The sequence below is a fragment of the Odocoileus virginianus genome, chromosome 22 (genome assembly GCF_023699985.2).
Source record: "Odocoileus virginianus isolate 20LAN1187 ecotype Illinois chromosome 22, Ovbor_1.2, whole genome shotgun sequence".
Lineage (NCBI taxonomy): Eukaryota > Metazoa > Chordata > Mammalia > Artiodactyla > Cervidae > Odocoileus > Odocoileus virginianus.
In genome coordinates this window covers 2,761,895-2,788,964 of record NC_069695.1, presented here as the reverse complement: position 1 = coordinate 2,788,964, position 27,070 = coordinate 2,761,895, and the positions used below count along the sequence as shown (strand labels likewise).

The 27,070-nt window shown below is 50.1% G+C and overlaps 1 protein-coding gene and 1 non-coding gene across 3 annotated transcripts in view; both read right to left on the bottom strand.

Annotated features, from left to right (window-relative positions):
- Positions 1 to 27,070, bottom strand: part of ALPK2 (alpha kinase 2) — a 132,912-nt gene that overhangs the window by 20,736 nt on the left and 85,106 nt on the right. Inside the window, exons 5-10 of one of the 2 annotated variants that reach the window (XM_020912818.2) lie at positions 19,019 to 22,346; positions 12,203 to 12,350; positions 10,980 to 11,107; positions 10,848 to 10,883; positions 7,238 to 7,512; positions 5,618 to 5,706 (exon numbers count right to left, since the gene is read on the bottom strand). In XM_020912818.2, the coding sequence (XP_020768477.2) occupies positions 5,618 to 5,706; positions 7,238 to 7,512; positions 10,848 to 10,883; positions 10,980 to 11,107; positions 12,203 to 12,350; positions 19,019 to 22,346 (4,004 nt within the window). Of the gene's footprint in view, positions 1 to 5,617; positions 5,707 to 7,237; positions 7,513 to 7,536; positions 9,941 to 10,847; positions 10,884 to 10,979; positions 11,108 to 12,202; positions 12,351 to 19,018; positions 22,347 to 27,070 lie in introns of those variants that run through there. The other variant, XM_070452453.1, reaches the window with a different exon arrangement.
- Positions 13,560 to 13,666, bottom strand: LOC139030480 (U6 spliceosomal RNA). The gene has a single exon (XR_011482845.1). It is a non-coding gene; the product is annotated as a U6 spliceosomal RNA (small nuclear RNA).

The following is a 27,070-nucleotide window of genomic DNA, read 5'->3' as shown; positions in this document are numbered from 1 at the left end:
CTTACACTTAAATGCAGGAGCCAGGCAGTAAACAGGTGTAGGGCGCTCTATGCTATATGAGGAAACAGCAGCGGTGAGGAGAGAGGCAGCCCAAGTGGGCTGTGATTTTATTCAGGGAGGTCGGAGATGCCTCAGAAATAAAGAACATTTGAGCAGAGAGGCCTGTAGGAGATGGGGCTTGTGGAGGGAGCCATGAGGATGTCTACGGAAGGAACATTCCAAGTGGAAGGAAGGCAAATGGAGAGGTTCTGGGCAGGGGCCTGGCGGGGTGGGTTCAGACTGAGGGGCGGCGTGTCTGGAGGGTGGTGGTCACCGAGCAAGGCCGGGAGGGACTGGGGGGCCTGGGCCACTTGGGAGACTCCGCCCTTCGTACTGAGTGGGGTGAGAAACGTTGGGGGGTCTTGGAGGAGGAGATCAAACTTGCATGTGACAGGGGCCGCTCTGCACCCCTCGTGGCATGTGTGAGGGTGGACGGGACGGGGCAGGGAGGCCCCGCAGCAGCGGTTGGGGGGCGGCGGTCAGACCCTGCCCCGCCCACCGTCACACGGTCCTGGAGAACCCACAGCCTCCCTCTCCGCTGAGCACCCGGCTTTCTGGTTGGACTGGGAAAACGGAACCGATGAGAGCTTCTAAAAGCTGCCCCACCACGCGCGCCCGCCGCCCTCCCGCTCTCACGGACCAGCCCTTCTGGCCGTGACCCGAGCCCTCGCCCCACCAGCGCCCTGGCTCCCGGCCCCTCTCCGAGGCTTGAGGACACTCCGGCGGTGGGGCCCACTCTCTCCTCCATCACCGTCTCCCCTGCAGACTCGTTCCCGGTGGACCGGCTGTGATGACTCCACAGCCTGCGGACTCGCAGCCCGCTCCCACCCCGACTCGCCATTCCCATCAAAACCCAAATCCACCGTGGACTTGCTGTCTCCAACCTTTCCCCCTCCCCAGTCTCCCCTGAACCCAAAGCGGTCTTTCTGCCTAAAACCTCAGTCAGGGGCACCACGTTGCCGAGCCCAACGGTCCCCTTCTCAGCCCTCATCCGACTTGCTCCCCAGGGCACTGAAGAGTTGATCTCACTTGTCTCTTGTTTCCCGCGCCCTCCCAGAAACTCACTTCCTTTTGGTTTCCTTTCTGCAACCCTGGCTACTTCCTGTCTGTCTGCTTTGCTGGTTCCTCCTTTCTCCCCCTCCTTTATGCCCTGGCACATCCTGGGACAGTTCTACCTCGCTCTGCACTCAATTCCCTAGTTTTAAATTCCCTTGCTTTAAGTCCAGTTTACGTGTTGACAGCTTCCACACTTATATCAGCAGCCCAGACCTTTCCCCTGAAATTCTGACGTCTCCAGCCGACTAACTCTCCATCGACAAGGAGGCGTCAGGAATTTAACACGGCAAAGGCTGAACTACTTAACTGCCTCAACTCCAACATCTGTCGAGTCCATTGGCAACTCTGCCTTTGCATTCTTTCTCAACAAAAAACCAACTGAATAGCTTGTGTAGTGATCCACCTGCCGTACACCTACACGAGTCTTCCCCCGCCTTCACTGTCTTCAAGTGTTCGCTTCCTCCGCCCAGTCTACGTGAAAGTGAAAGTCAGTCGTGTCCGACTCTTTGCAACCCCATGGACTATGTAGTCCGTGGAATTCTCCAGTCCAGAACACTGGAGTGGGTAGCCGTTCCCTTCTCCAGGGGATCTTCCCAACCCAGGGACCGAACCTAGGTCTCCTGCATGGCAGGTGGATGCTTTACCAGCTGAGCCACAATAAGTTCACGTCAGGCTCCTCTCCCTCTATGCAGACTGGTCTCTGGGCCTTGTCCCTGGATGTCCATTGCCCCCAGGCAGATTCTGCAAGAGCCGCATCCACACAGAGAACCTTCAGGGCAATGAAACTACTCTGTATGATACTGCACCGTATCACTGGACATTTGCCCAAACCCACAGAATGCACAACCCTAATGTACGCTGTGGGCCTCTGGTAGTGTTCTGTCAGGGGAGGTTCATTGTGACAGACGGTCCGCCCCGGTGGGGGGTGTGGAAAATCTGTCCCCTCCATTCAATTTTGCTGTGAACCTAAAACGGTTCTGAAGATAAAATCTGTTAAACAGCAATGACGTGTCTGCTCTGCGGCTCAAGTCTCCCCTGCTCAAAGCTCCTGGTCATCCCCCGCCTCCTCCTCGCCCCCGAAGCCAAGAGAACACACTTCCAGCTCATCAGCTGAGCATTTAAAGTCCTTTGCATTCTGACCCCCTAGCTTCCCGCCTCTTACCCTGCGCCCCTTTTTTCCCACCTCCCAGCACGCTAGATCTGCTGAACCTTTCCCGTCTCCTTGGAAACCTCCTTTCACGGCTCTTCATCTCCCTCTTTGGACATGCTGCCCCTTTTGCTTGCGAGTCTCCACCCTTGCTCTTCATCTGGAAGACTCCTACTCATTCTTCAACACCCTCCTCTTGGAAGCCTTTCCAGACCCCCTCCCCCTCCTCCTCCGTGTCCCCATAACTCCTTGCACCCAACGCCACCGCACTGGGTTTTGTCCTACCTGCTTCACACTCCTGCTGGCTGTGAGGGGCAAGAAACTACTTCATTTTCTTTATATCCTTTAAGCGCCCATCACCTAGCTTGGAACAAAGCCTGGCTCATCATAAACGCTCAGTGTTTGGGAAAAAAGAATATGTATACAGGACAAAGTTTGAGCCTTGACACGGACATCTGGGGCCAGGTAATTCTTGGGCGGCGATTGTCCTGTGCATTACAGGATGTTTAGCAACATCTCTGGCTGCTTCTCATCAGAGACCTGGAGCAGCCCTCCTAGTCATGACTGATATAGGATGCGATCTGACTCAAAGGAGAGGTCATCTTGTTAAAGTCTGACCACAACAGTCGTTTCCGAGGGCTTAAAAGCAGAAATTATGATATCCACCCTGAGGAAGAGGTAAGATGCTAATTTTTTATGTTTGTTAACATAAAAAATATGTTTAGTACAGATTGTCAAATGGGTAAACAAACAGGAACCTGCATTAGGGACTTATACCTAACAACTACCAAGCTGTTTTTAAAGGCTCAGCAAGGCGGCTTCTGGAAGGGTCTAAGTGACAAAAAAAGTGATGGTGTGACGGGCCCCTTCAGCAATGATATTGACCGGGCGGGGAGGCTGGGGTCAGCTGTGTCAGTAAAACCACACTTGAGCCCTATGGTGAAGGCCTCGGAAGTGACCCGGGTTTTCAGCCAGAATCTCTACAGGTAAGCATGCAGAACAATCCTGTGCCACTCCATGACCAAACCCAAGCTCAGGAAGAGTCACGTGGTTGGGGGGGGAGGCGCAGGGCGGCCTCCTCCTACCCCAGAGATGCCATCCCAGGCACCACCATCATCCCCTCCTCTGGGGGCCTGGGGCAGGTCCTCCCCCAGTGACGTGAGACTCAGGTCTGCCTCTTAGCAGGAAGGGGCCCCTGGGCAGGTCTGCACTCACACGGGGCTGCTGGGGTGAGGGGCGGGGGGCTGCTCCCCCAGCGATGAGCACAGAGCTGGGAGGATCTCCCAGAGCACCAAGGACACATGGGCTCCACCCACGACCCGCCCGCTCCCGGAGTCCAGCTGGAGGCTACACCCGGGTGTCACCTCGAGTCAAAGATTGTAGAGAAAACATGGTAGGCAAAGTGGGAAGAAGGGTACAGCGCTCAGTGAGTTTCTAAGATACACAGCGTCACATTTCAAAGAAAACCTTCTGCAGGCAACTCAGTCTTTGGCAGGGTGCATTTTTACGCTCTTCTGCCATTTATGAGTATTTCCTTAAAAAACAAAAACACGAGCAGCACACCTCCCCCTCCCCGCCCAATTTCAGACGAGAGCAGAGCACCTCTCAGGAGCAGAATCTAGACCAGGACACGGTCCTCTGAGACACCAAGTGGGCAAACCTTCCAACATGGATGCTGAGTACCAATCACGTGCCTGGGGAGAGACTGATGCTGAAGCTGAAATTCCAACTCTCTGGCCACCTGATGCGAAGAACCGACTCATTTGAAAAGACCCTGATGCTGGGAAAGATTGAAAGCAGGAGGAGAAGGGGATGACAGAGGATGAGATGGTTGGGTGGCATCACTGACTCAATGGACATGAGTTTGAGTAAGCTCTGGGAGTTGGTGATGGACAGGGAGGCCTGGCGTGCTGCAGTCCATGGGGTCACAAAGAGTCGGACATGACTGAGCAACTGAACTACTGGCTCCATATCCTGCCCTTGTCCATGAATGAGGTCAAACTCTCCCACAATAAGGAAAGGTATTTGGATTCCAAAACATGCACAGCCATTTCCAGAGCGGTGGAAGATTTGCTGGAAGCTGATTAAGCCTGAGTCCTTCACACCCTTTTCAAGTCCCTGGACGCATCCTGATATTCATAATTGTGTTCTTTTCCTTAGAAAAGCCCCCAAGTCCTGCATGAGTCAATTCGCACAAAGCTTGGGTGTGTCCCTGCAGGAGGGCACTCCGGTGCCGCGCCTGGGGGACGGATTACTGGGTGGATTCTTCCTCCTCAACCAGAAACTAAAGAGAACAGCGCAGGAGGAGGGGGCTGGAGAAGAACGGGGTGAGCGCTGCGGAAAGCCCAGTCCAGACTAGCTCAGTGCACTTAACAGAAAAGCAGTTGAAAGTGATTTTCTTTGCAGTATGTTCATTTTTCTTGAAGTTGGTGAGAATTGCTTCCCAGGTGGCGCTACTGGTAAAGAACCCACCAGTGCAGGAGACGTAATCAATCCCTGGGTCAGGAAGATCCCCTGGAGGGGGGCATGGCAGCCCACTCCAGTGTTCCTGCCTGGAGAATCCCATGGACAGAGGAGCCCGAAGGCTGCCGTCCACGGGGTCTCAAAGGGTCTGGACACAATGGAAGTGACTTGTACACAGGCATGCCTTAAAGAGCAGCAAGTGTGAGACTTTGTATGTGGTGTGCCCCACACCCAGCTCAGGAAGGGACTTTCTCTTCTGTGTTGTGAGTTCACGGAGATGACTCAGACAAGAATCAGGCCCTTCCTGCTTCCCCCTCTTCCCCGTTTGCACTGATGTGTGAACGCCTGCTCCGTCTGCAGTTTCCAACGGGCACTGGCACAGCCCCTTCTCACCCCACCTGTGGTTTCAGCCAGATACACGAGCTCCAGACGCTCCACATGCACGTGGGCCAAGAGAGACTTTGTCAGTGTAACTGACCTCAGTGGGGAAACACTACACCTTTGTAAGTGCTCCATGAAGCAGGGACTATACTCCTATGTTCCCAATTATCCAATTTGCTTTTCCCTGACGCACCACCATCTTTATTTGTTGTATCACAGGACTAAGTTTTTCATGATGATCTGTTCTGTCTATGGCTTAGACAACATAGTATCCATGAGTAGATAATTTTCCATTTAACATGGTATATGCGTTTATTGAATTATTCTGCATATCCATACACTTTAGTATCTGTCGAGTATTTTTCTATAAGCCTCTGGGGACCCCGTGAAGAACAGGGTGGCAGCCACGTGTGCCCTCTTGGAGCTTACAGACCCACTGAAATGTGCCCTGTTTCTTTCCAGCCTCTCATCCCTCCAGCCCGCCCACATCCCCAAGTCAGAGCTGGGCCAACCCAAGGGGGAAACACTTACTCGGGCACTTCCCCGAAGCCTTCCAGAGGCTGTGCTTCCGCGGCGTAGATCTGGGCATAGTGTCTGGCGGTGTTCTGTACATAGCATTCCTAGATCATTCGAACACACAGGAAACCCCAGGGATGAAAAGAAAGTCAGAGCATTGCCCAGTGAGACAGGTTTCCCAGTGTAGGTCGAGTCAATGGATTTGCAAGCCCATCCCATGGTTGGGGGCACAGAAACTTGTGGTCGGCAGATGTAGGAGCTCTGAGACCTGAAGGAACCCTGCAGGTGACGGTCACGTGTCTGCGGGCTAGGTGTCCCTGAACTATGGAGCTTCTAGGACGCGCGGGGCTGAAGTTCACCTTGAGCTAAGGGGACTGGTCCCCGGGCAGGGTTTCAGGTGAAGCATGGGATGGCTGAGTTTCCCATGAGTTCTCCCATCTGAGGTTCTCTTTTAAAAGATATAACAAACTGTAAGTAACGAACACCTTGCCAAGACTGTTGGCTTTAGGAAAAGCAAACTGGATTCTGCTTTCTGCCCTGTAGGGCTTTTCTAAGTGGGCATCTGGATGCTGGGGGATTTTTCCATGACTGGATCAGACGGTACTTGAGATGGAAGGAATAGTCTGTGAAAGAAAACTGAGGAGGATAGATTTGGAGGAGAAAGGAATATGTGTAGCAGAATCTTGTGCCCAGAGGAGAGGGCTGTCTTCATGAGCACCAAGTCCAGAGGACCATCACCACGTCTGAGATAACCGTGGATGGATGATGCTTGAAAGCACCCAGGAGACCTGAGTTTGGCCTATTCATTTTACGGGTTAAAAAATTTAAGGGCCCCTGGTTTGTGAAAGAACTACACCCAGCTCTCCTGAAAGCACGGCCAGGCCTGGCATCGAGTGAAATTCATGGACTCGGCTGGGGGGTGCTGGGGAGGGGCTGGTGATGCAGGGTAGAAGCCTGTGTTCCCCCCACCCCTTGCCTCAGGGTACTACAACTCAGTGACACAGGAAGGAACTTAGACTCGGCTCCCTCTTCCTCCATAGCCTACGGGCAGACACTGAACATGACTCAGGAAGGCAGGAAACAGGACAAACGCTGACCCTTCAGACTGTACCCCAGCCTCCTTCCTCTTCCCTGAAACAAACCAGAAGCCTCCAGAAATTACCCTCAACTTTGGCTGTCCTTCCCTGGAGAAGGAAATGGCAAACCCCACTCCGGTATGCTTGCCTGGAGAACTCCACGGACAGAGGAGCCTGGTGGGCTGCAGTCCACGGGAATCCTGGCATCTAAGGTCGCTTAGACACCCCACTTCCCCATTATCATTCTGTGTCTAGGTAGATTCAAAGCCCCCGGATTTGACAGGGCTTCCTAGGAAGCCTTTCTGGAAGTGATCCCAGCCCAGGTAGAAATTGGTGAGGCCCCTCCGGACTCAGGCAAGTCCCGACTGGCTGGCATGAGGCCAAGAAATCACGGCGCCAAGACCAAGGTTTGATTTCTAGCTTTTGGCCTTGGTCTAGTAACCACGAAGAAAGACCCCCTTCTGGTGACGCTCGCATTAAATTCCGAGTCGGACTCTGATCTCGGGTTACCTGGGTCCGTCTCCCACCTTGAGCAGCCCCCGAGGGCGGGCGGACCCACCTGCGCCGCGAGTCTGTAGTTCCTCTGGATGAGTTCGTCGTTGTTTCTGGTCCCGTAGGCGACGGCGTTGTGCACCTTGAGCACGCAGGCGTGGCCGGGCTTGAAGACCGGCGTGAGCCCACGCAGCACTTTGCTGCGAAACGCTCGCCGGTGGACGCCCTCCCCGAAGTGCAGCTCCTCCGTGGCGATCTGGCCATGCAGGCGGCCCCCGAAGTAGCTGTCACGGAGGAAGTCCTCTCGGAAGATGAGCTGGCTGAATTCAATCTCTTCATATACTAGAATGCAACACAGCTTCCGTTGCACAGAAACATCCCCCAGCCCGGCTCATTGGCCGAGGAGCATCCCCACACAGGCACAGCGAGGGACAAGGCTGACCCCCAGACGCTGGGAGCGGGAACCACGCTGGACTCCCAGCAGAGGCAGAGCTTGCCGGGGAGATGGGGGAGCTGGTCACTGGGGATACAGAGCAAGGCCTGGCCCCCAGGGGACTGTAGGCGAGCGGGGCAAGAAAAAGTACTGTAGACAGGTCTAGAAAGTGTGAACAGGATCAGGCCAGGTGATTAAAGGCAAGTGGAAAAGATGAGCGAAATGTGGAAGAGGGAGCAAGAACCAACAATAAGATCTGCTAGCTCAGTGTTTCCCAGTTTTCTGTTTTCATTATTGCCTCCCTGCAAGGAGTCTTTTTAGCCTCCCCTGCCCCCAGTGCTTCACATAGAATGTGAGTGCCAGGGAGGTGCTCTGTATCTGCTTATGTACTGTGTGTACATCTGTGCTTCATGAACAAAAGTAAGTTTTTTGCCTCCCCAAGACCCAATTTTGTTTGCTTGCAGGTGTTACTGCCTCTTAATGCCTGGGGTAGATTAAAGAAATAGGCAGGTACAACCCAAAACAAGAAAAAAAAAGAGTTCCCTCTGAAGAGAAGCTGAAACATGGTAGAATCATCTTGGATCTCTTTGTGAAAAGTTTTCTAGCACTTGTATTGAGTCGATTTCTGCATGTGTTTCAGATGACAAAGGATTCAATCAGAATGCTTCACTTTAAACTAGAGATGACCAACTCAGACTTCTGATTGGCTGAGAGAAGATGGCTTTCAATGAAATAAGATTCAGATTTTAAAAGCCCTCTGCTCCTCCAAAGATGAAAACTTATGTTTCTGAATGCTTAAAAGATAGACATTGCAAGTCATGTGAAAATTCCACTTTACCATTTAGAATAGTGAAATATTTTTTCTTTGAAAAATTTTTCAAATCATATTTTAAGGGCAGTCTATTACCAATGTTAGCAATGAAAAGTATATGGAAAAGATCTTCTACTCTTAAATAGTATTGATTATTGTCAGAAAGAAGGCAGGTAGGGGATTTTCAAATAAAATAATGAATAAAGATGTCAGTGAAAAGTCTTCAAAAAGATGTTCCAAGAGTTTACAAATGCTAACAGAAGTCTCCTGCAGAGGAACCTATCTGGAGTTTTTAGACTAGATTCGGAGGAAGAGGAAAACAGGTAGGCAATGTCCTATTTTCCCAAATAAATTTTAAAGGAATCAGTTGTATTATGGATTTCATCCTAAGAGAACCAGAAGAGAAAAGAAAACTTGAGCAGAGTATGGTTTAAGTTAAAATTTAAGATTAGGTAACAAAATGGAGTGCTTTTTATAACCCAAATCTTAATTCTGGTTAAATGATCAATTTAAATTAACAATTTTGCCCCCTAGAGCTCTGAAAGAATATAGGAAATGTTATGTATATATACCAGAGCCCAATAAATGTGAGCTATAATGACCACACTGTTTTCCTTCAAAGATGCCAAAAGTTTTCAAACTTCAATTAATCTTGAAAGTTAAAAGCTGGTGTATTTTAAAATTCAAATTAACTAGAGACAAAAGTTGTTCCAGACTTTATGCTTCATAATAGGAAGGAAACCTTTTTGTGCCTTACTATACAAGGGTGGGGATGAGCAACTTCCCATAAGAAAAAATACGTGACAAGCACGAACTCCACCATCCTCAGTAATCCTGTCCGTAACTTCCAGGAATGTCTACTTAGCCAGGAGAAAATATAAGATACATCTTAGAACTTCTCTGAAGCCCTGTGTGCCATCATTAAGTTGTTCTAGCTCTGCGTCATTCATTTTGGGCTCTCCCACCAGCTTGGTTTTATTAGATTTTTAGAGATCAACTTGTGACGTGCCTCTTCTGGAGATTTAAATAAGGTGTCTAGGGGAGATTTCTCCAGGTGAAGTCACTTGAAGCTTCTTCATCGAAAGGCACACAGGAGGCAGAGGAAGGTACGGCCTTCCCAGCCATAGAAATTGGACCCCCGGTCACATGGAGAAGGTGCTGTCTTCAGGGTCTAGACTCCCGCGCAATGGAGTCACAGCACTACAGCTGCAGGGCCCAGTACCTCATCCCCACGAGGGTCTCATTCCTGACTGGTCAAAGCCTGGAGAAACGAGTCTCTGCAAACCTAAATTTACGAGGTCGGAGCAAGAATCTGCGATGGGGAATGCCCACTGGTGCTAAGCAGCTTAGGAGACAGAATCCCTTCTTCTGAAGGTCATTTTTCTGATAGGAGAAAAGGACATTCTTTTGCATATTTAGACTTCAGGGGGATGGAGACAGATGTAGGGAAAGGATATAAAATTACACAAGCATATGACTCACAGGTTTGCAGTGTCTGAATGGTTTGTGAGGATTTGCATTTAAGTCTGTTTTGGACAAAACGCAACATTTAATAGACCATTTAAGTCGAGATCCCAGCCCTTTGTCTTTAATTACTAGATGTTACTGCATCCTGATCATCTGTACTGGCTTATTTTCAAAGATCTCAGGATTTTAGTTGCCTTAGGGGAAAAAAAAATCAGTGCACATAGTACAGCCTGGCAGTGTGAACTTGGCCATGGCGGGTGTCTGCATCATGGAGACTAGAAACCTACAAATCAGGGCCTCCCTGCCCCCCAGGAAGGCTGCGAGAAACTGCCAGCAAGTGACCGAGCGCAGTGGGCAACTGGCCCCATTGAGGAGACACACGACCAGCGCGGACTTGGCAGGTGGCCCCGAGTCAGCCTGTGTCCTGGGGCAGCTGTTAGCTTGCTGCTACGCCAGCGGTGCACTAGTGCCATAGGAAAGCACAAGAGTCCACCTCCCACTTCTAAGATGCAAATGAATGGACTTATTCTCCCAGACAGCTGACTCTTTGAAAATCTGCTCAGCTAGTCCAACTGAAAAGAAAAAAAAAAAAAGCAGAACCAAAATACACTCTGAAAGTGCCAGAGGCTGAAAAATCCCATGGAGATGGGCTGGATGCACGGCTGGTGCTTCAGAGAAGCTTAAACCCCAACCCCCCACCACCACATGGTCCTAATAACTGCACAGCTACAGTCTGATCTTACTAACTCATGCTGGACACCTGTAGCCTAACCCATTCATCGTAGGCCCCGAGATTAGGTTGAAACAGCTTATGAGTTATCCTCATTTTCCCAGGCATCCCTGAGCCTTCTCCTCCTTGGTCAGAAGAGCTGATGGGAACTCTGCTTCTGCCTTCGTCTCTAGAGGCTCTGTCTCAGGGTTTAGGGTGCACCCACTTCCGCTGACGTTCAGCTCAGATTCGCTTACCTTTAACATCTGGGTGACTTGAGAGCTGTTTGAGAACTAGAAAACAGAAGAGAAAGCCTTCAGTACCAACGAGCTGCCCTGAGCTGGCAGGGGCTAGCGGTTTTCACTGGAAATGGCAAAGCTGAGGTTTACCTTCGGCGGTGAGGTTAAACTCAGCGGTCACTTTCCCGTAACTGTTCCTGATGCAGCAGTAATAGAGGCCCTGGTCCTTCTGACCGGCTTGAAGGATGGCCAGGCTCACCATGGAGTTGTCTCCTGCTCTGCAGTGGGGGGACATGGATGTGGGCAAGCATCATCACTCTGAAGTTGCACTTATAGGCAAAGCAGCTTTATTACAATCATAGCCCAGTTGGATTTTTCTGGAGTGATGTTATAGAAATGAAACTAGAGTTCAAGTCTTCCATAGCTGCATCTGGAACAGTTTACAAAGATGTTTTCCAAGCAGACATTTAATTATACAGAAAACTGATTTGCCTCACTTTTTATGGAAAAGGAAAGGGCAACCCACTCCAGAATTCTTGCCTGGAGAATTCCATGGACAGAGGAGCCTGGGAGGCTACGGTCCATGGGGTTGCAAAGAGTTGGACACAACTGAGCGACTGATACTTTCAGCTGACTTGTGACAAGACTAGTGGGTTAAGAACACTTGGGGAGCTGAACTGGGATCTCTTTTGGCAGAGGCTTGTGAGGGTTAAGTTAGACTGGTTTCCATCGAACCAGGGGATCTGTTCCTAAAAGGAGCCACACTTCCTTCATGCGACAAAGCCTGATTCACCAGTTCACTTGAGCAAGTGTTTACTGCTAGAGAGGGGCTTTAGGGCGGGTCACTGTACCCAGGGGATACAACAATGTGCTCACTCACCTCCCCCCTCCTCCTCTCCTCTAATAAACCTGGGGCCCCAGATAGAAACTGGTATTCCCATCTTAGGGATGGCGGCTCTCCACCCTTGGGAGATGCCACTTTTCCATAACCTCATATTGTTTTTTCCTTTTGATTTACCTTCTTAGCTTTGTCTGAGCTTTTTGCCAGGTTAATGGGAATTTATGAGGACAGCAAGTTGTACGGGCAGACACGAGAGCTCTTTAATCTGGGGACCACAGAGCCTCAGACTAGCAGATGATTGACAGGTTCCCCTGTTTTTCAAGGACGAAAGGGGTGCGTGCGGCTGCAGGCAGGGCGCGAACCCTCTGCCCTCTCCCCTGTCCAGGTATCTCTCCTCTGTCTGTCTTCTTGGACACTGTGGGTGTGGAGTTTCTGCCTCAACCTTGTTTTATTTCCTATGACTTACTATTTTCCTTTAGAACCACATTGTGAAATAAACAACTGTGAAAAGTAACCAGGGCAGATAACGCACCTTCTCTGCACTTGGGCTATTGATCTTGAATCTTTTGTCCATGAGATGGTAGAATCTTCATGAATCTCTGCAAACTGGCAGCTCAATTTTACATTTCCAGAGTGGTCAGGGGACATCTCAGCTTGGATCTTTTTCAGTAATACCGGAGCTGGAAAGGAGAAGACTTGTAGGTCAGTTTTCTTATGAGAGGTGCAGAAGAGCTTTTAGACTTTCCTGTTTTATCACATTTAATTCTCTCAACAAAGCCAGGAGACCGAGATTATTATTATCCTCCATTAATTGATGGGGAAACGTGGTATCTGAAGGGAGATGTCACTTTCCTAAGCAGGTAGGAAATGAACAGGTCAATCTAACTCCCTTTCCAGCCCTCCCACCTTGGCATGCTCAGAGCAGACAAAAAGAATTTGCTTTGAGAGCGTTAAGGAGCGATAAGCAGGCTTTTCACTTTTGAAAAGGTCTTGATGTAGTTAAGCCTGCCTGTCAGGCACTGTGGCCTGGCTGCCTATTAAACACTGCCCTCTGAAATACATCTACTTTAACGTGAAGCAGAAAGTGACTCTTGCGTGATCATTATAATTTTGTTTTCTAATTTTGACATGTGCCACCTTTTAAACAGTGTTGCTTCTAGTTTGGGAGAAATCGCGTACGCCCTAGAAATAATGACTATGGAAGAAATGAAGAGTCCACTTTGAAAATTTCTTCTCTGCTCTTAGAAATCAAAGAAGATGAAGTAATTGTAGAGTCTATTCACCACTAAACGAGTGCTGAGAGGCCCTTGGCTTCAACTGAAGATGCCTCACTCTCGTGAGAGAATGAACTGTATTTGTCAGGGTTTCCGATTTTGTAAATTTATTATTTATTTTGGGTTTTTATTTTTTTTCCATTTTTATTAGTTGGAGGCTAATTACTTTACATCATTGCAGTGGTTTTTGTCATACACTGAAATGAATTAGCCATGGATTTACATGTATTCCCCATCCCGGTCCCCCCTCCCACCTCCCTCTCCACCCGATCCCTCTGGGTCTTCCCAGTGCGCCAGGCCCGAGCACTTGTCTCATGCACCCAACCTGGGCTGGTGATCTGTTTCACCCTAGATATACATGTTTCAATGCTATTCTCTTGAAACATCCCACCCTCGCCTTCTCCCAGAGTCCACAAGTCTGTTCTATACATCTGAGTCTCTTTTTCTGTTTTGCATATAGGGTTATCATTACCATCTTTCTAAATTCCATATATATGTGTTAGTATACTGTAATGGTCTTTATCTTTCTGGCTTACTTCGCTCTGTATAATGGGCTCCACTTTCATCCATCTCATTAGAACTGATTCAAATGAATTCTTTTTAATGGCTGAGTAAAAAAATATGGAACGCTTCACAAATTTGCGTGTCATCCTTGCACAGGGGCCATGCTAATCTTCTCTGTATCGTTCCAATTTTAGTATATGTGCTGCCGAAGCGAGCACTGATTTTGTAAATTTATTAAAGACAGCTAGTATAATTTGGATGTGAACTCTTAAAAAAGTCCCACTTTTTACTACCTAAAATTCCTTGAGCTCTGCAATGCACAAAGTGAAATAGAACTTGAGATTAAAAAAAAAAAAAAGGATGGGAAGGACGGCTGTCGACAGAACCCAGCCAAACAAAGATGCTACGAGAGGCCAGCCAGGTCAAAGGCAGACCTGGGGGTTGGGGAGCAGAATGATGGCTAGCCCCAGGCGCAAAAGGCATCTCAACAGTGACGTGCAGGCGTCTTCCCTGGGGGTCCAGTGGTTAGGAATCAAGCCTGCCAATGCAGGAGACGCAGGTTCGATCCCCAGTCCGGGAGGACCCCACGTGCTGAGGGGCAATGGGCCCTCGAGCCACAGTCGCGCACCACGTACCACAACAAAAGGTCCCTGCAGGACAAGCAGGCTTCCACGTGGTGCTACTAAGACCGAGCACAGCCAGAGGAGCATTTCTCTTAAAAAACAACCAAGTTATTTATTGAAGAATATTCGTCCACCTTGCTCCTTGCTCACAGTTGTCTTTGCTGAAGATATCCTAATGGATTTTCGGGACGTCCGCTATCAATTTCATTAGCAGAACTGTCTACCTGAATCAAACAGGAGCAAAACAGACACGACTACCAGGGCCTAGGTGACATTCAGGGTTCTTTGAACGTCACCCTTTAAAAATCATGGATGATCATGTCTGTCTGAAGGTAGATTATCTAATTCATTCCAGACAGACTTGATATTCTATTTTTGCTAAAACTGATTTTAGCAGTAAACTTATAATCCTTGATGTTTTTAGAAATTATAACAGGAGTAGGAATGTTAACGGGCTTTCCTGATGGCTGAGCAGTAAAGAATCCGCCTGCCAATGCGAGTTTAATCCCTGGGTGGGGAAGATCCCCTGGAGAAGGAAATGGCAACCCACTCCAGTATTCTTGCCTGGGAAATCCCCTGGACAGAGGAGCCTGGTGGGTTACAGACCATGGGATAGCAGAATCAGACACACGACTCAGCGACAACTGTGTGTATTAATATCCATCCCTCTCAGGAAATTGTGATCTTGAAAAAAACCAATCAGGGAGGAGAGCTTGGCACAGCAGGCAAGTGTAATTACTCAGGATAGCCACTGGGCGGCAGCACAGACCAGAGGAGGACGGCTAACACCCCCAGTGGTCAGAACAGGGCCGGTAGTGAGGTTACTGGACACGTGGAGTTGGTCTGTTACACGCCAAGTTCCACAATTACACAGCTTTGGTTGTGTTATATAATCCACAGCCAAAAGTCATCAACACGGAGGCTGTCTGACGATTTCACAGCAGTGGAATCTCAGGCAACAGGGCAATGTGTTAAATGTTGGCTCCCCTCTCTTCGCAACAGAGTTAGCTTGGCTATATAACGTATTTAAAAGCTTATTTTTCTTCCCAGGAAGTAATATGGGATGCTCAGGAATTCTTCAATTAGAGAGTATCTCTGGGCACTAACGATAGTACAGGAGAAAGATGAGATATACTGAAAGATGGGATCCGAGTCCTACGGATGACAAAGCCCATCTCGCTTCATCTGGCCCTAGCTAGCCAAGGTGCAGGTGCCCTGACCCCCGCTGTCAAGATCTGTCCAGGGTCTTGACCACACCCATCGCCCCACCTGGGACACATTTCCTCCAGGACACTTCATGGATGATTTCCTGACACCTAAGTGTTCCTAAGTCTGCCAGCCCTGTCCACAGCCAGCTGCGGGTTCTGAAGACAGAAACCGGGGCGGGGGATTCAGGGCAAGGCATAACGTGGCCGGCAGAGCTGAATGAGGGTCACGGAGAGAGAGGCTTGGTCAGGCGGCCACGGGGCTTTGAGAGAGGACCCCCCCCTTTTGTGTGGGATGGGTGGGGGACAAAACAGATGAGAGAGCTGAAGCTGGGTTTATCTTCTGTGTATATTCGGGCCAAGTGTTGAGGGCAAAGGATTGAGAAGTCCCCTGGTGACTATAAAGCTCTGGCTGCACTGAGCTTGGAGTATCAAAGTTTACTCTGTCCTCTTTCCGAGTCATCCCTCACACCCAATACCGCCTCCCCTCCCGCTCACAGGCCTAACCCCTCCCCGCCCCCAAGGCTGTGCTTCCCGGGGCTGCAGCCCTTCGCGCCTGGGGAGGCCAAGCAGCTCGAGATCAAACCCTCCAACAGCACCTGGTTGGTCCTTCCCCACAAAGAGACGGGCAACAATTCCAAACATGATTCCCACCCCCACCGCCTCTGGGCTGAAACCACTTGATTTTTTAAAGCACATTTCCACTCTCTTTAAACGTTCTGAAGCATATCACTAGAGTACGGTTGGATACCTACAGGTTGGATACCTCTTCGGGAAGTTGTTTCGTGTGCAGTTCTTTTCTGCAGCCAAGGCTGTGGCCCCTCTGACGCGGATGGGGAGCGAGGTCTCTGCTAAGAGAGCCTCGCCCTAGCGTTAGAAGGCTGCAGCGTTACCTCGCCACCATCTCCTATGACTTTTACCAGGTTTTGTGGGAAAGAGCTCAGAAAGAGGTGGCTGGGATCTTGGGTTATGGGATGGAGTTTGGCGTTGATGCAAAGCAAAGCAGAACTGACTGCAGTTACCAGGACTCTGAACCCCCGAGGGTCTGAAACCTGGAACAGAGACCCTGGGGACTTCAGACTCAAAGGGCAGGGTGAGATGCAAAGAAGTTTTATACTTCAATTTGAAAGAAAACCCATGCCACTTTTAATGGAAAAAATGGTCACAAGGAGACTCCCAGATTGTACCTGAATGTTTTTCTGTAAATCCTGTTCAGTCTAATTGTACCAATTAGCTGCATTGGTTGATGCTTTTTAAAAATTTTTAATCTTTTATTTGAAGTGACATTATAATGGGCAGAAAGTATACAGCCACTCACTATGCACTGAAGACTTCTCACAGGGCCGTGACAGATTCCACCCAAGTTGCCTGTCCCTGAGGACAGAGCCTCCCTGCCACCTACACCCCAGCCATCTTCTCCACCCTTTGACCTGCCCTGCCTTTTGCAGTGAGCACAGTGAAGAGCGGCAAGTGTGAGATGGAAAATATACTCTCCACTCTGCACCAAAACCTCTTCATCTCTTAAAACTGGCATCTTCAAATCTCCTTTCCAAACAACACTTTCCCCTCCCTCTCACCAAAACTCCAGTGTTTGGCTTCTCTGGTGGCTCAGTGTTAAAGATTATCCGCCTGCCAATGCAGGAGACACAGGTTCAATTCCCGGTCCAGGAAGATGCCAGGGAGCAGCTAAGCCCATGGGTGACAGCTGCTGACATCCGCACCCCACACCGAGACACGCCACCACACGGAGAAGCCCACGGAGCACAACTAGAGAAGAGGATTCACAGCAGAGACCCAGCACAGCCAAAGATAAATGGAAAAAAAAGTTTAAAATGCGTGTTGTTGCCTATAAGTGGGTTCAGATGTAACTGCTCTATTAGAAGTCAGACACCTGGACTTGGACAACCGAAGTGTCCCTCTCCTCCTCTAAACCTAACTCCAACCTTCTCCCTTTCAACAGCTTCCAATGCTGAAGTGCCAAAGGTTGAACACATCTCTCATTGTGTCTGCAACACCTTCTGTGGGAGTGATTCAATCTAGCAAATACCTCCCCCTCCCATCTCAGCAATCTTCAGCTCCCATTCAGACCTCCTAGATACACTGTGCTCTGAACAAACCTGGTTTCCAAACTTTGGAGTCTGGCTTTCCCCCAGAAAGCATTTTTAAACTTTCCCACACCACCATTCACCTTTTTAAGGGCCTCCAGGATTAAAAGTATCAACAGGCTCTTTAGTGGCTCAGTGGTAAAGAATCCTCCTGCCAATGCAGGAGACATAAGAGATTTGGGTTTGATCCCTGGGTCGGGAAGATCCTCTGGAGGAGGAAGTGGCCACCCACACTCCGTTATTCTTGCCTGGAGATCCCTATGGATAGAGGAGCCTGGTGGGCTACAGTCCACGGGGTCTCAAAAGAGATGGACATGACTCAGTGACTAAACCACCACCAAAACCATGACCTACCCAAGGGGACACGCCCATGTGGGTAAGAGTGGGATTGAAAGTTCAATCCTTTTATATGATGTGAGAAACCCTCTGAGTACAAGTCATTTGTGAATGACAAAGGAACAAGGCATTACAAATTCACTGCCTCAAGGACCTCCAGAGGCTAAGTTAGGGATGGCACGAGCTTAATGCCAGTTACTAAAGTCCCTGAATTTCACGGCACTCCAACAGAACACGACCACCTTGAGGTCCCTGATGGCTGATACTGTGGTCCTTTCCTGGCCTCAGCACTGGGACCTGACATAACCACACACTTAACAGGTCCCAAAAGAACTTCCCTTTTTTACAGCAAAACTTGCTCCTCCTCCAGTCTCATGCATCCCCTGAGCACTTGTCTCATGCATCCAACCTGGACTGGCAATCTGTTTCACGCTTCATAATATACATGTTTCGATGCTGTTCTCAGATCATCCCACCCTAGCCTTCTCCCATAGAGTCCAAAAGTCTGTTCTATACATGTGTGTCTCTTTTTCTGTCTTGCATATAGGGTTGTCGTTACCATCTTTCTAAATTCCATATATATGTGTTAGTATACTGCATTGGTGTTTTTCTTTCTGGCTTACTTTTCAAAGGATAATTAAACAGGAAGCATCTTAAGCACATGCTCCCTCAGTTAAGCCTACCTATAGGCAGCCTGTTATCAGTGGTACTCCCAGTAGATCCCCTGGGAGCTCAGTAGACATGCACTTTCTCCTGAATCAGAAACTCTAGGTCGGGCCCAGCCAGCAGTCTTAACGGGTTTCCCAGGTCGCTCAGGTGGTAAAGAATCTGCCTGCAAAGCAGGAGACCTCCTGCATCGGGAAGATCCCCTGGAGGAGGGACAGGCTGCCCACTCCAGTATTCATGGGCTTCCCTGGTGGCTCAGCTGGTAAAGACTCTGCCTTCAGTGTGGGAGACCTGGGTTTGATCCCTGGGTCGGGAAGATCCCCTGGAGGAGGGACAGGCTGCCCACTCAGGTCCTCTTGCCTGGAGAGTCCCCCGGACAGAGAGGTTTGAAGGGCCACAGCCTGGAGTCCCAAAGAGCTGAACACAACTGAGCGATCTGTCTAAACGAGCTCTCTAGGGGAACCCAAGCTCACTCACATTTGAGACCCACCAGCCTACACGTCAGACCACTTGGTCATGGCATCCAGTGCCTGCCCAGCGGACATGCACCCTAACTGCAAGGGTGCAGGAGGACACGCGAACTTGCCATCAAGGTCAACAAACCCAAACGCTGACGGCAAGCAGCACAGGCCTACCTCTGCCTTCGCTCTGGCAAGGCGGCCCTCGCGGCTCTCCCTTCTCAGCTGTGTGTGAGCCCGACGTTCCAGGCTGAGGACTCTTAAAGACCGAGTGTTTTCTCACGTTCTCCTTCTCTTCCAATCTCAGCCTCAGGGCGGCCACCCTGGACAGAATTTTATTCTTTACCCCCTCGGGTAAGTGTCCACTTCCTGGGCTTTTTTGCTTCTCCTTGACCTCCTGTGACTTCATCGCTGCTGGCGGGGGTGGATGGCTAGCTTGGGCTACCACGGGGCCAACCTTCTCCCCCAACTTCTTCCCGTGGCCCAGGGTGGAGCCCTGTAGGTAGGGGTCCAGCAGCATCTTAGGAACTTTGGCCGACACACGTTCTCCAGAAACAGACGCCAGGGGCCCCTCCGGAGAACCAGATGTGCCTGTGGGTTTGGGTTCCCCAATAGGGGGCTCCTCTATCTTATGTTCCTCAATTCTGTGGCTTCTTGAAAAGCCTGTGATGCCTCTTCTTTCAGGAGATGAAGTAAAAGGCCCCGGGGTGAGACCACTGGAAGAGGGCGCTCGCTTCCACGCACTTTTCACAGCTCGCCTTTCCTCCGAGTCAGAAAAGGCACGCTGCTGGTTTCTGGGCTCCACAAAGTCCTCCTCACGGAGGTCATGACTCTGAGCTGTGAGGCTGTGAGTATCGACTCCAACAGATGGGGGGGTCATCCTGGCAAGACCGCTAGAGAGAGCTAAAGCGGGGGGAGCTAACGCTGCTCTGGTGCTTTCACTGCGTCCAGGCCCCGCTGAGCGCCTCTCACCGCCTTCCTGTACACGGCTTCTGAGGCGGCCGCCGGGAGTCGCCTCCCCACCCCGCACGGGGCCCGGGACTGGCAAGATGGCAGAACGCACGTCCCGCTCTGCTCCGTCACGGTGACGTTGTCCTGCCTCCCGTCCCACACGGTCCCCTTGGTTTTGGTCGATGATGTTTTTACTTGGAGGGGTTTCCCCACTTTGCTGGGGACACGGAACTTGCAAGATGGCAGGCTGGACTTCCAGTCTCTGGTCCGAGTGGCCATCATCCGGTTTACTCTCCCTGCCAACGGCCCCCAGTGTGGACTCAGAAGCCTCTGGTGGGTCCACCCCGGCCCACCCCACACTCAGCTCATCGATGGGGTCCACAGAGGACTCCAAGACATTAGGGCAGGACAGGAGCTGTTTAAAGAAGGCGGGCCGATCCCTCTCGAGTCGGTTTTCATCTGGGTTTTGGCTCACATGGTTAGCATTTTCCTTCCTTTCAGTACTGGAAGTCTCCGGGAGCAAGCCCGTGACACAGACTTTCTTTTCCTCTACAGGGTCCACAGATGACTCCAGGAATCTGCGTTGGCTCAAATACTGGGAGGAAAGACAACTCCAACTTGAACGGCCAGCTCGGTCTTCCCTTTTATGGATTTTTCGGATATTAGCAATTGCTGAGCTATCCTCTGCCTGAGGACTGCAGGCTGATGCTGTCTTAGAGGGGCCCGGTTTAGGCACAGCAGCACCCGCCTTTAGAACATCAGGAATCGCCCGGATCCTGTCAGGAATGAGACCAGCGTCCATCCCCTTGAGCCCAGAATCTGTTGGTTGTCCCAGTGGCCATGTTTCTGAAACAGAAGCCTCTAGAGTTATGATCTTCAGCTTTTTACCTGCTTCCCAATATCCTGGACTGCTCTCTTTAGACTCGTCCAGAAGGACATTAGCGAGAGGGGGACCTTGGCTCAGAGGCCTACTGTCATCTTTCGCTGTAGATTCAGCCATCACAGGCACACGAGTCCCCAAGCCCAAGTTCTGCCTTCCTCTCTCCGTGGAGGCTAATGAGCAGTCCAAGGGCACCAGGTTTGTTTCTACTTGTCTGACAGACGTTGTGGGCAAAATTTCTTGGAAATTATCGTCAGAAGAACCCTGCTGGACACTTTGTGTTGTTTCACTTCCTTTTTCTTGGAAATTCTCTCCAACGGTCCTAGTGTCTGCTCTGGGCCCGGTCTGGCTCTTTCTAGACAGGTTATCAATCTGAAGAGGGGAACTGCTACAGAAACCCTCTCCCTCCGGGAGCTGAGGAACCTGGACATGGATTCCGGGTCCACTGGGAGCCATGTGACCCAGCTCTCTTGAAGAGTTGATTGTGGAACCATTCACAACATGAGCCAACGGTACATTGGAAGGAAGTTGAGAAGTGTTTCCACCTGGTGCCCGAGGTGAACTCTCCTCAGGGCCGCCCGCGTGGCTGTCCCCAGCAACTGAAACTGTGAGGTATCTGGGTGGGTGGCCTTTCGGGGCAACGGAAAGAGCGCATGTGTCCTTCTCCCCAGTCACCTCGGAACACTCAACATTAGCAATTAGTGTTGTGGGCTTCTCCTGAGGAAACTTCGCTGCTGAACTGTGACCTGCCAGTATGTCTGCCGAGTCCAGGGCACCAGGGCTAGAGTTCTCGTCACCGCCTTCTCTAGCGCAAACGGACGAGTTGCTCTCTGGAGATAGAGGCCGTCTTTCCTCAAGGCCCCCTGAGTGGCTGGGGCTCAGCCTCTCCTGGCCAGCCTTTACTATGGAGGCCGATGTGGAGGTGGAACCCTCTATGTTGGCTAGATTCTCTCCGGTGGCACCGTTACTGGCTTTTTGTGAGATGTTCCAGATGAAAGTGCTGATGAAAAGAGGGGAGTCGGGAGAGGTTCTCTCATCACTGTTCCCGCACGTAGTCTGGGGAGGCTCAGGACCTCGTGTCTGAGGAAGAACGTCCAGAGTCTTGTCATCGGGAGGACATAAATCAGGTGGTTTGCTTTGACCTGCCAGCTCTAGGTCCAGGGAGCAGATTTCTTGAGGCAAATATTTACCAACTGGGGCTCCAACCAGAGAGCCCACGGTATCACATGCTTCTTGGTCACCTGCTTCAAGACGCTCCGTTCCACATGTGGCTACTCCATTCCCTGGCCCAGCGCACACGGTTTCCAGGGCAGGGGCAGTATGCGCAAATTCAGGGAACACAGGGGCAACCCGGGGCTGGGAGGGAGACCCCGACAGCTCACAGGGGGACGTGGCTTCATTGTGGGCTTCTGGGATGCTCGGCGCACATCCCAGGTCTCCCCAAGGACGTCCGAGCGTGCTGTCATCTTGGTTTTCTTCACGCTGTGCCCCTTGGGTACAGCCTTCTACCTCCAGGTGTTCAGCCAATGATGCACTTTCTTTGTCGATCCCTCCTAAGTTGGGGAGGGACTCTGTTGTGGTCCCAGGAAAAGCAGACTCCTCCCCAGTAGGCTCCGAGAAAGCTGGCATGTGGCTGAGACAGATTCGCTCCCTGAATGTTTCCTGAATTTGCACCTAGAAGATGAAAAGTGATATTAATAGAATTGTTCCTGGAGATCCACAATAGGGCTTAATTGCAATCCCAAGAGTGTTAATCCTCGATGACTCTAGTAGCAATGAGAGTAGGAGGAATAATTGAGATCTAAACAGTAATTCCCAAACTCTCTAGTCGTGAGACATCTTGAAATGCAACTCTATATTGCAAGGGATCCTCAAATTCCCCATTATAAGTAAAAGGCCACCTGACAATCATTTGATTTTTTTTCCCCTTCTAACATGGAATTTAGGTTAAATTATTTGCTAGACTTTTGATTAAGTCACAAGAGTTCATGTGAATCTTTTCAGAAGGAAACTTCATATTATAAAACATGCAGTGTCTATAAAGTAGCAAAGAGCAATTTTTAGATATTTAATTGAAGGATAATTGCTTTACAGTATTGTGTTGGTTTCTACCAAACATCAGCATGAATCAGCTATAGGTCTACGCATGCCCCCGCCACAAAAGAGCAATCTTTGTCCCCTGAGGCCAGCTTGCTGGTTGATTACTGAGGAGGTGTGTCCTTGAACCCACCTCTAGTGAGGCAGTGGCGTTATGATTGGTCTTTGGCACTGCCCATCATTCCTGCCCCAGGTAGGTTAAAAAGTCTTGAAATGCTGCTTGCTGCCCACTGGTGATTCATCTTTTCTTGCCTTAAGGCTACCTTAAGTTAAATTTTCATTTAACTCAGATTTTATTGGCGTTAGACGTGCTAACTGAACAAGAAATTCTGCATAGCTTCCTGTGCTATGAATTCCATGGGTGCTAGAACCATTCAAGTCAACATTTAAACGCACACCTCCAATGTGTTGGGCGTCCCCGACAGCGCAGTGGGTAAAGATTCCACCTGCAATGCAGAAGGCCAGGCTCAGTTCCTGGGTCAGGAAGATCCGCTGGAGGAGGGATAGGCTATCCACTCCAGTATTCTGGGGCTTTCCTTGTGGCTCAGCGGGTAAAGAATCTGCCTGCAATGCGGGAGACCCTGGGTTTGATCCCTGGGTTGGGAAGATCCCCTGAAGAAGGGACAGGCTACCCACTCCAGTATTCTAGACTGGAGAATTCCATGAACTGTATAGTCCATGGGGTCCCCAAGTGTTGGACTGAGTGACTTTCACTCCAGTGTTAGAAAGGATCCCAGGTGATGGGGACACATGACAGGCCAAGTGTCCAATGCAGGGAGCACCCACTCTACGCCAAGACACAGGACATGGGCTGTCACCTAGCAGGGGCTCCGTAGACATTTGAAGGAATCAGTAGAAGAACACCACACACCAGCAGAGTCAGATCTGCCCAACTTCACACCCATTAAACCTCTAAATTTGAAAGACTTCGGGCTTTCGTCTGCTTGTTTTTGGGACAACTGTTTTAAGAGACTAACCACAAGCAGGGCCACTGCTGGCTCACATCCTGGTGTTTCTGAAAAGAAACAGTCTTTATATTTTCCATCGTGATAGAATGGAAGTGGGAGAAGAAATCATTTCCAGTAAGCAAGCAAGGTTTTTTTGAAGTGTCCAGGAGTTTGTGCTCATGGTTTTCCCTCTATGACATCTATAACATGTAGAGTGTTTTTTTCTTTGAGTAAGCTGGTTCAGTTTCTGTGAGCTATAGCACACACCTTCTGAACAATTATGCATAGAAAGCGTGGGCAGCTTCCCGGTCATGATTTGAGATGTGTAGGGAGATTATCTGATTAAAAACACCAAGACCCTCTTCTGAGCCTTCCTCCCCTGCCGGAGTTTCCACCACCTATGTCAGCCCTTTATTTTAAGATCTTGCCATCATCACAACATCAGTGCCAGACATTTATGGATGGACTAGATGCCATGTGTAGAATTCCAAGCCAGGCACTGGGCAATTTTTTCCAAAGGGCTCCGGTTTAAAAAGCCACTATGTTGTTTACTGGGATGTTACCACACTTTCCCTAGCGTTATCAGAGTTATAGGCTGATAGCTAAGAGGCTAACGCCTGGAAAAGATGAAACACAGGAAAAGCAAGGTTTGACTAGGGTGGTTTGGTCACTGGCATGTTATAACCATGGTGTGTCATGCCTTGATTTATAGAAGAGTCATGTTCCTACCTACTACCACATACTCGTGTTCCTCCCTCTACCTTTTAAAACAAAATCCTACTTTAAAATAGCCTAGTGAAGCCCCATAGGTAAAGAAATATGGCAAATCCTTGACCATGTAAAATTCGTCCACTTGAATATTTACTGAGCATCTACTATATCAAGCTGTTCTAGGGACTGGAGAAGCATCAGTGAATGCAACAAGGTCTGTGGGCCTTTGGGAAGTTAGGTTCAAGCAACCGGCCTTACAAACTGGTCCCACGGCTGATGAAGCATTGAGCCCACGTTGTGACCCATGGGATTTTTCCTCAAAGTGGCGCTTCTAACAGCCCCATGCACACTTGGCGAGGCTCACAGCATCCGTTTCAAGGTCAGGCTCCTTGGAGGCCAGCTCAGAGAAAGGGAAACCACAGGCTCACACCTTTCGAATGAGTCAGACCTTTCTCTCAGGAGGAGATCTCTTAGTTAAGTCATTACGAAAGAACTCCAGCGAACGATTCTGCTGCTCAGCTCTTCTCATCATGGAGTGAGCAGGGAGACTCAGGTGGTTCTTAATGTAGGAAAATTGTTCTTTCAGGTGAGGATGAGGGTTTAGGGCTCTCGTCAGAAACCCATCGTGGTGTGCAGACTCAAAGGACCAGCCCTGGCTTCAGCTTAATCCCATATTGCACTCATGACCCCACGTAACCTCGGTTAGTCTCTCTGACCCTCGGTCTCTTCCTCCAAGGCTAACCACACACACGTCGGCACTATTCTGTCGAGTGCCTGGCACCCACTGAAACTCGCTTCCCTGGTTCTGTGAAAAGACAGTCACGGCTGCAGCAGGAGACAGGGTGCCTCTCAGGGCTGGAGCAGTGCTCCGTAGGCTTTATGCCGGCTTTCTCATTCGAGAGGGAAAATAAATCCCAGATACTGACACTAGCATCTCTTCTTCGCTGATGTCAATACCCTGGGTCCAATCAGGAAACAGAAACCACACAGGTTAGATGATGGATGCTGAGTATCAAGAGCTGTTAACAGCAGTAGAGAAAGAGCTGCAAGATCTTGGAAAAGCCCACGGTGCCTTAAGGGAGAGACAGCCCCGAGAAGGGGCCGCTCTTGAGGGGCACAGACGAGCCGGGAAGGGTGTAATCAGGCCACCAGGCAGCAGAGAATTTGCTGGTCTGGAATTGCTGGACGAGGCATACACCACACCCTTCCGTGTGTAGGCAGGGCGACAGTGGTCAGTGGGAGTCAGGGACCCGCAGGCGCAGAGGCCTTCAGAGTGGGTGGGAGGACGGGCTACATGTGGCGGGGACAGTGAGAGGGGACAGAGGCCTGTGTCGGGAGAGCGTGCATGCTGGTGCAGGCAGGAGGGTTGGCAGTGCAGAGTGGTTTCGGAGTAGAGAGGGTTGCAGGGCAGTTACACCCAGGCCAAGGCTACGAGGCCGCAGACGGACCAGGGTCTGGGTCCTGTGGCTGCGGCCGGCTCTACAGGATGAGCACGCAGCCATCTCCCCGAGCCCCAATCCTGCTGCAAAGACGGGAAGCCTCCTCCTCCCCCGCCCTCTGCTGAGAGCTTCACGTGGTGCTTAAAGGAGAAGTGGGAGAATGAAACCCCCCGATCACCAAGCATGTATTGAAGGGTGCTTCCAGACCTGAGAGGCAGTAACTGAGAACTGGCACATGAGGTCAGGGGTCAGAAGTCTGCCCCGGGGTCCCACGGTCAGTGACAGAACTTGGATTTTAAGCCAAGACTGACTGATTCTAAAAACTGTAAAGAAGTGAGTCATGTCTGACTCTTTGACACCCTCCTGGACTTTAGCCTGCCAGGCTCCTCTACCCATGGAATTCTCCAAGCAAGAATATGGAAGTGGGTGCTCATTCCCTTCTCCAGTTATCAAACTTGGGTCTTGTGCATTTCAGGCAGATTCCTTACTGTCTCAGCCACCAGGGAAGCCTCTGCTGATTCTAAAGCCCTTTCTAACTCAGGTTTTCTAGCCAAGAGAAATTAAGCAAACCCCACCCAAGGGTTGGGAATGCCCCCTAACCTAAACCCAGAACTTCTGAGCTGCTGAGACACATCGAGAGTGAGACTATAATAGTCCTGCTTCTTATGACCGCTTACTTACCAGCTTCCTCACAAGCTCTAAGGGTAGGAATGTGTTATTCTTTGCTGAATTTTCAAAACATCAGCACACACAGTAGGACCTCTATTGTGGAATGAACGAACATGAATGAATCACAAAGGAGGGGGATGGGTAGACCAAACTTAGTAACACCTCCAAACCTGGTTTTAAAAGCAGCTTGAAAACTTACACCCTGCTTGCACAATAGTCTCCAATCCCATCTCTAGCCAGCGTGCCAGATTCTATAACCACATTGTTTCCATCTGTTGGCCTTTCCAAAAAATTCGGCCCCCTAGGTGTGTCTCTGGTTGATCCCATGGAAGGCGTGTAGTCTCTTCACTCACCCCACGATGTTCGGGGGTTATCTTCATTAGTGGGTGTGCCCTGGATGCCACAAAGGGCACGCTAATTTGAGTAACTAACAATAGAAGGTGGTGTGAGATAAGATCCCTCTTCTCAGATAGCTTATAATCCAGCTGAAGAGACAAAATGTACAGGGGGAAAGATGAATAGCAATTCTTGACGA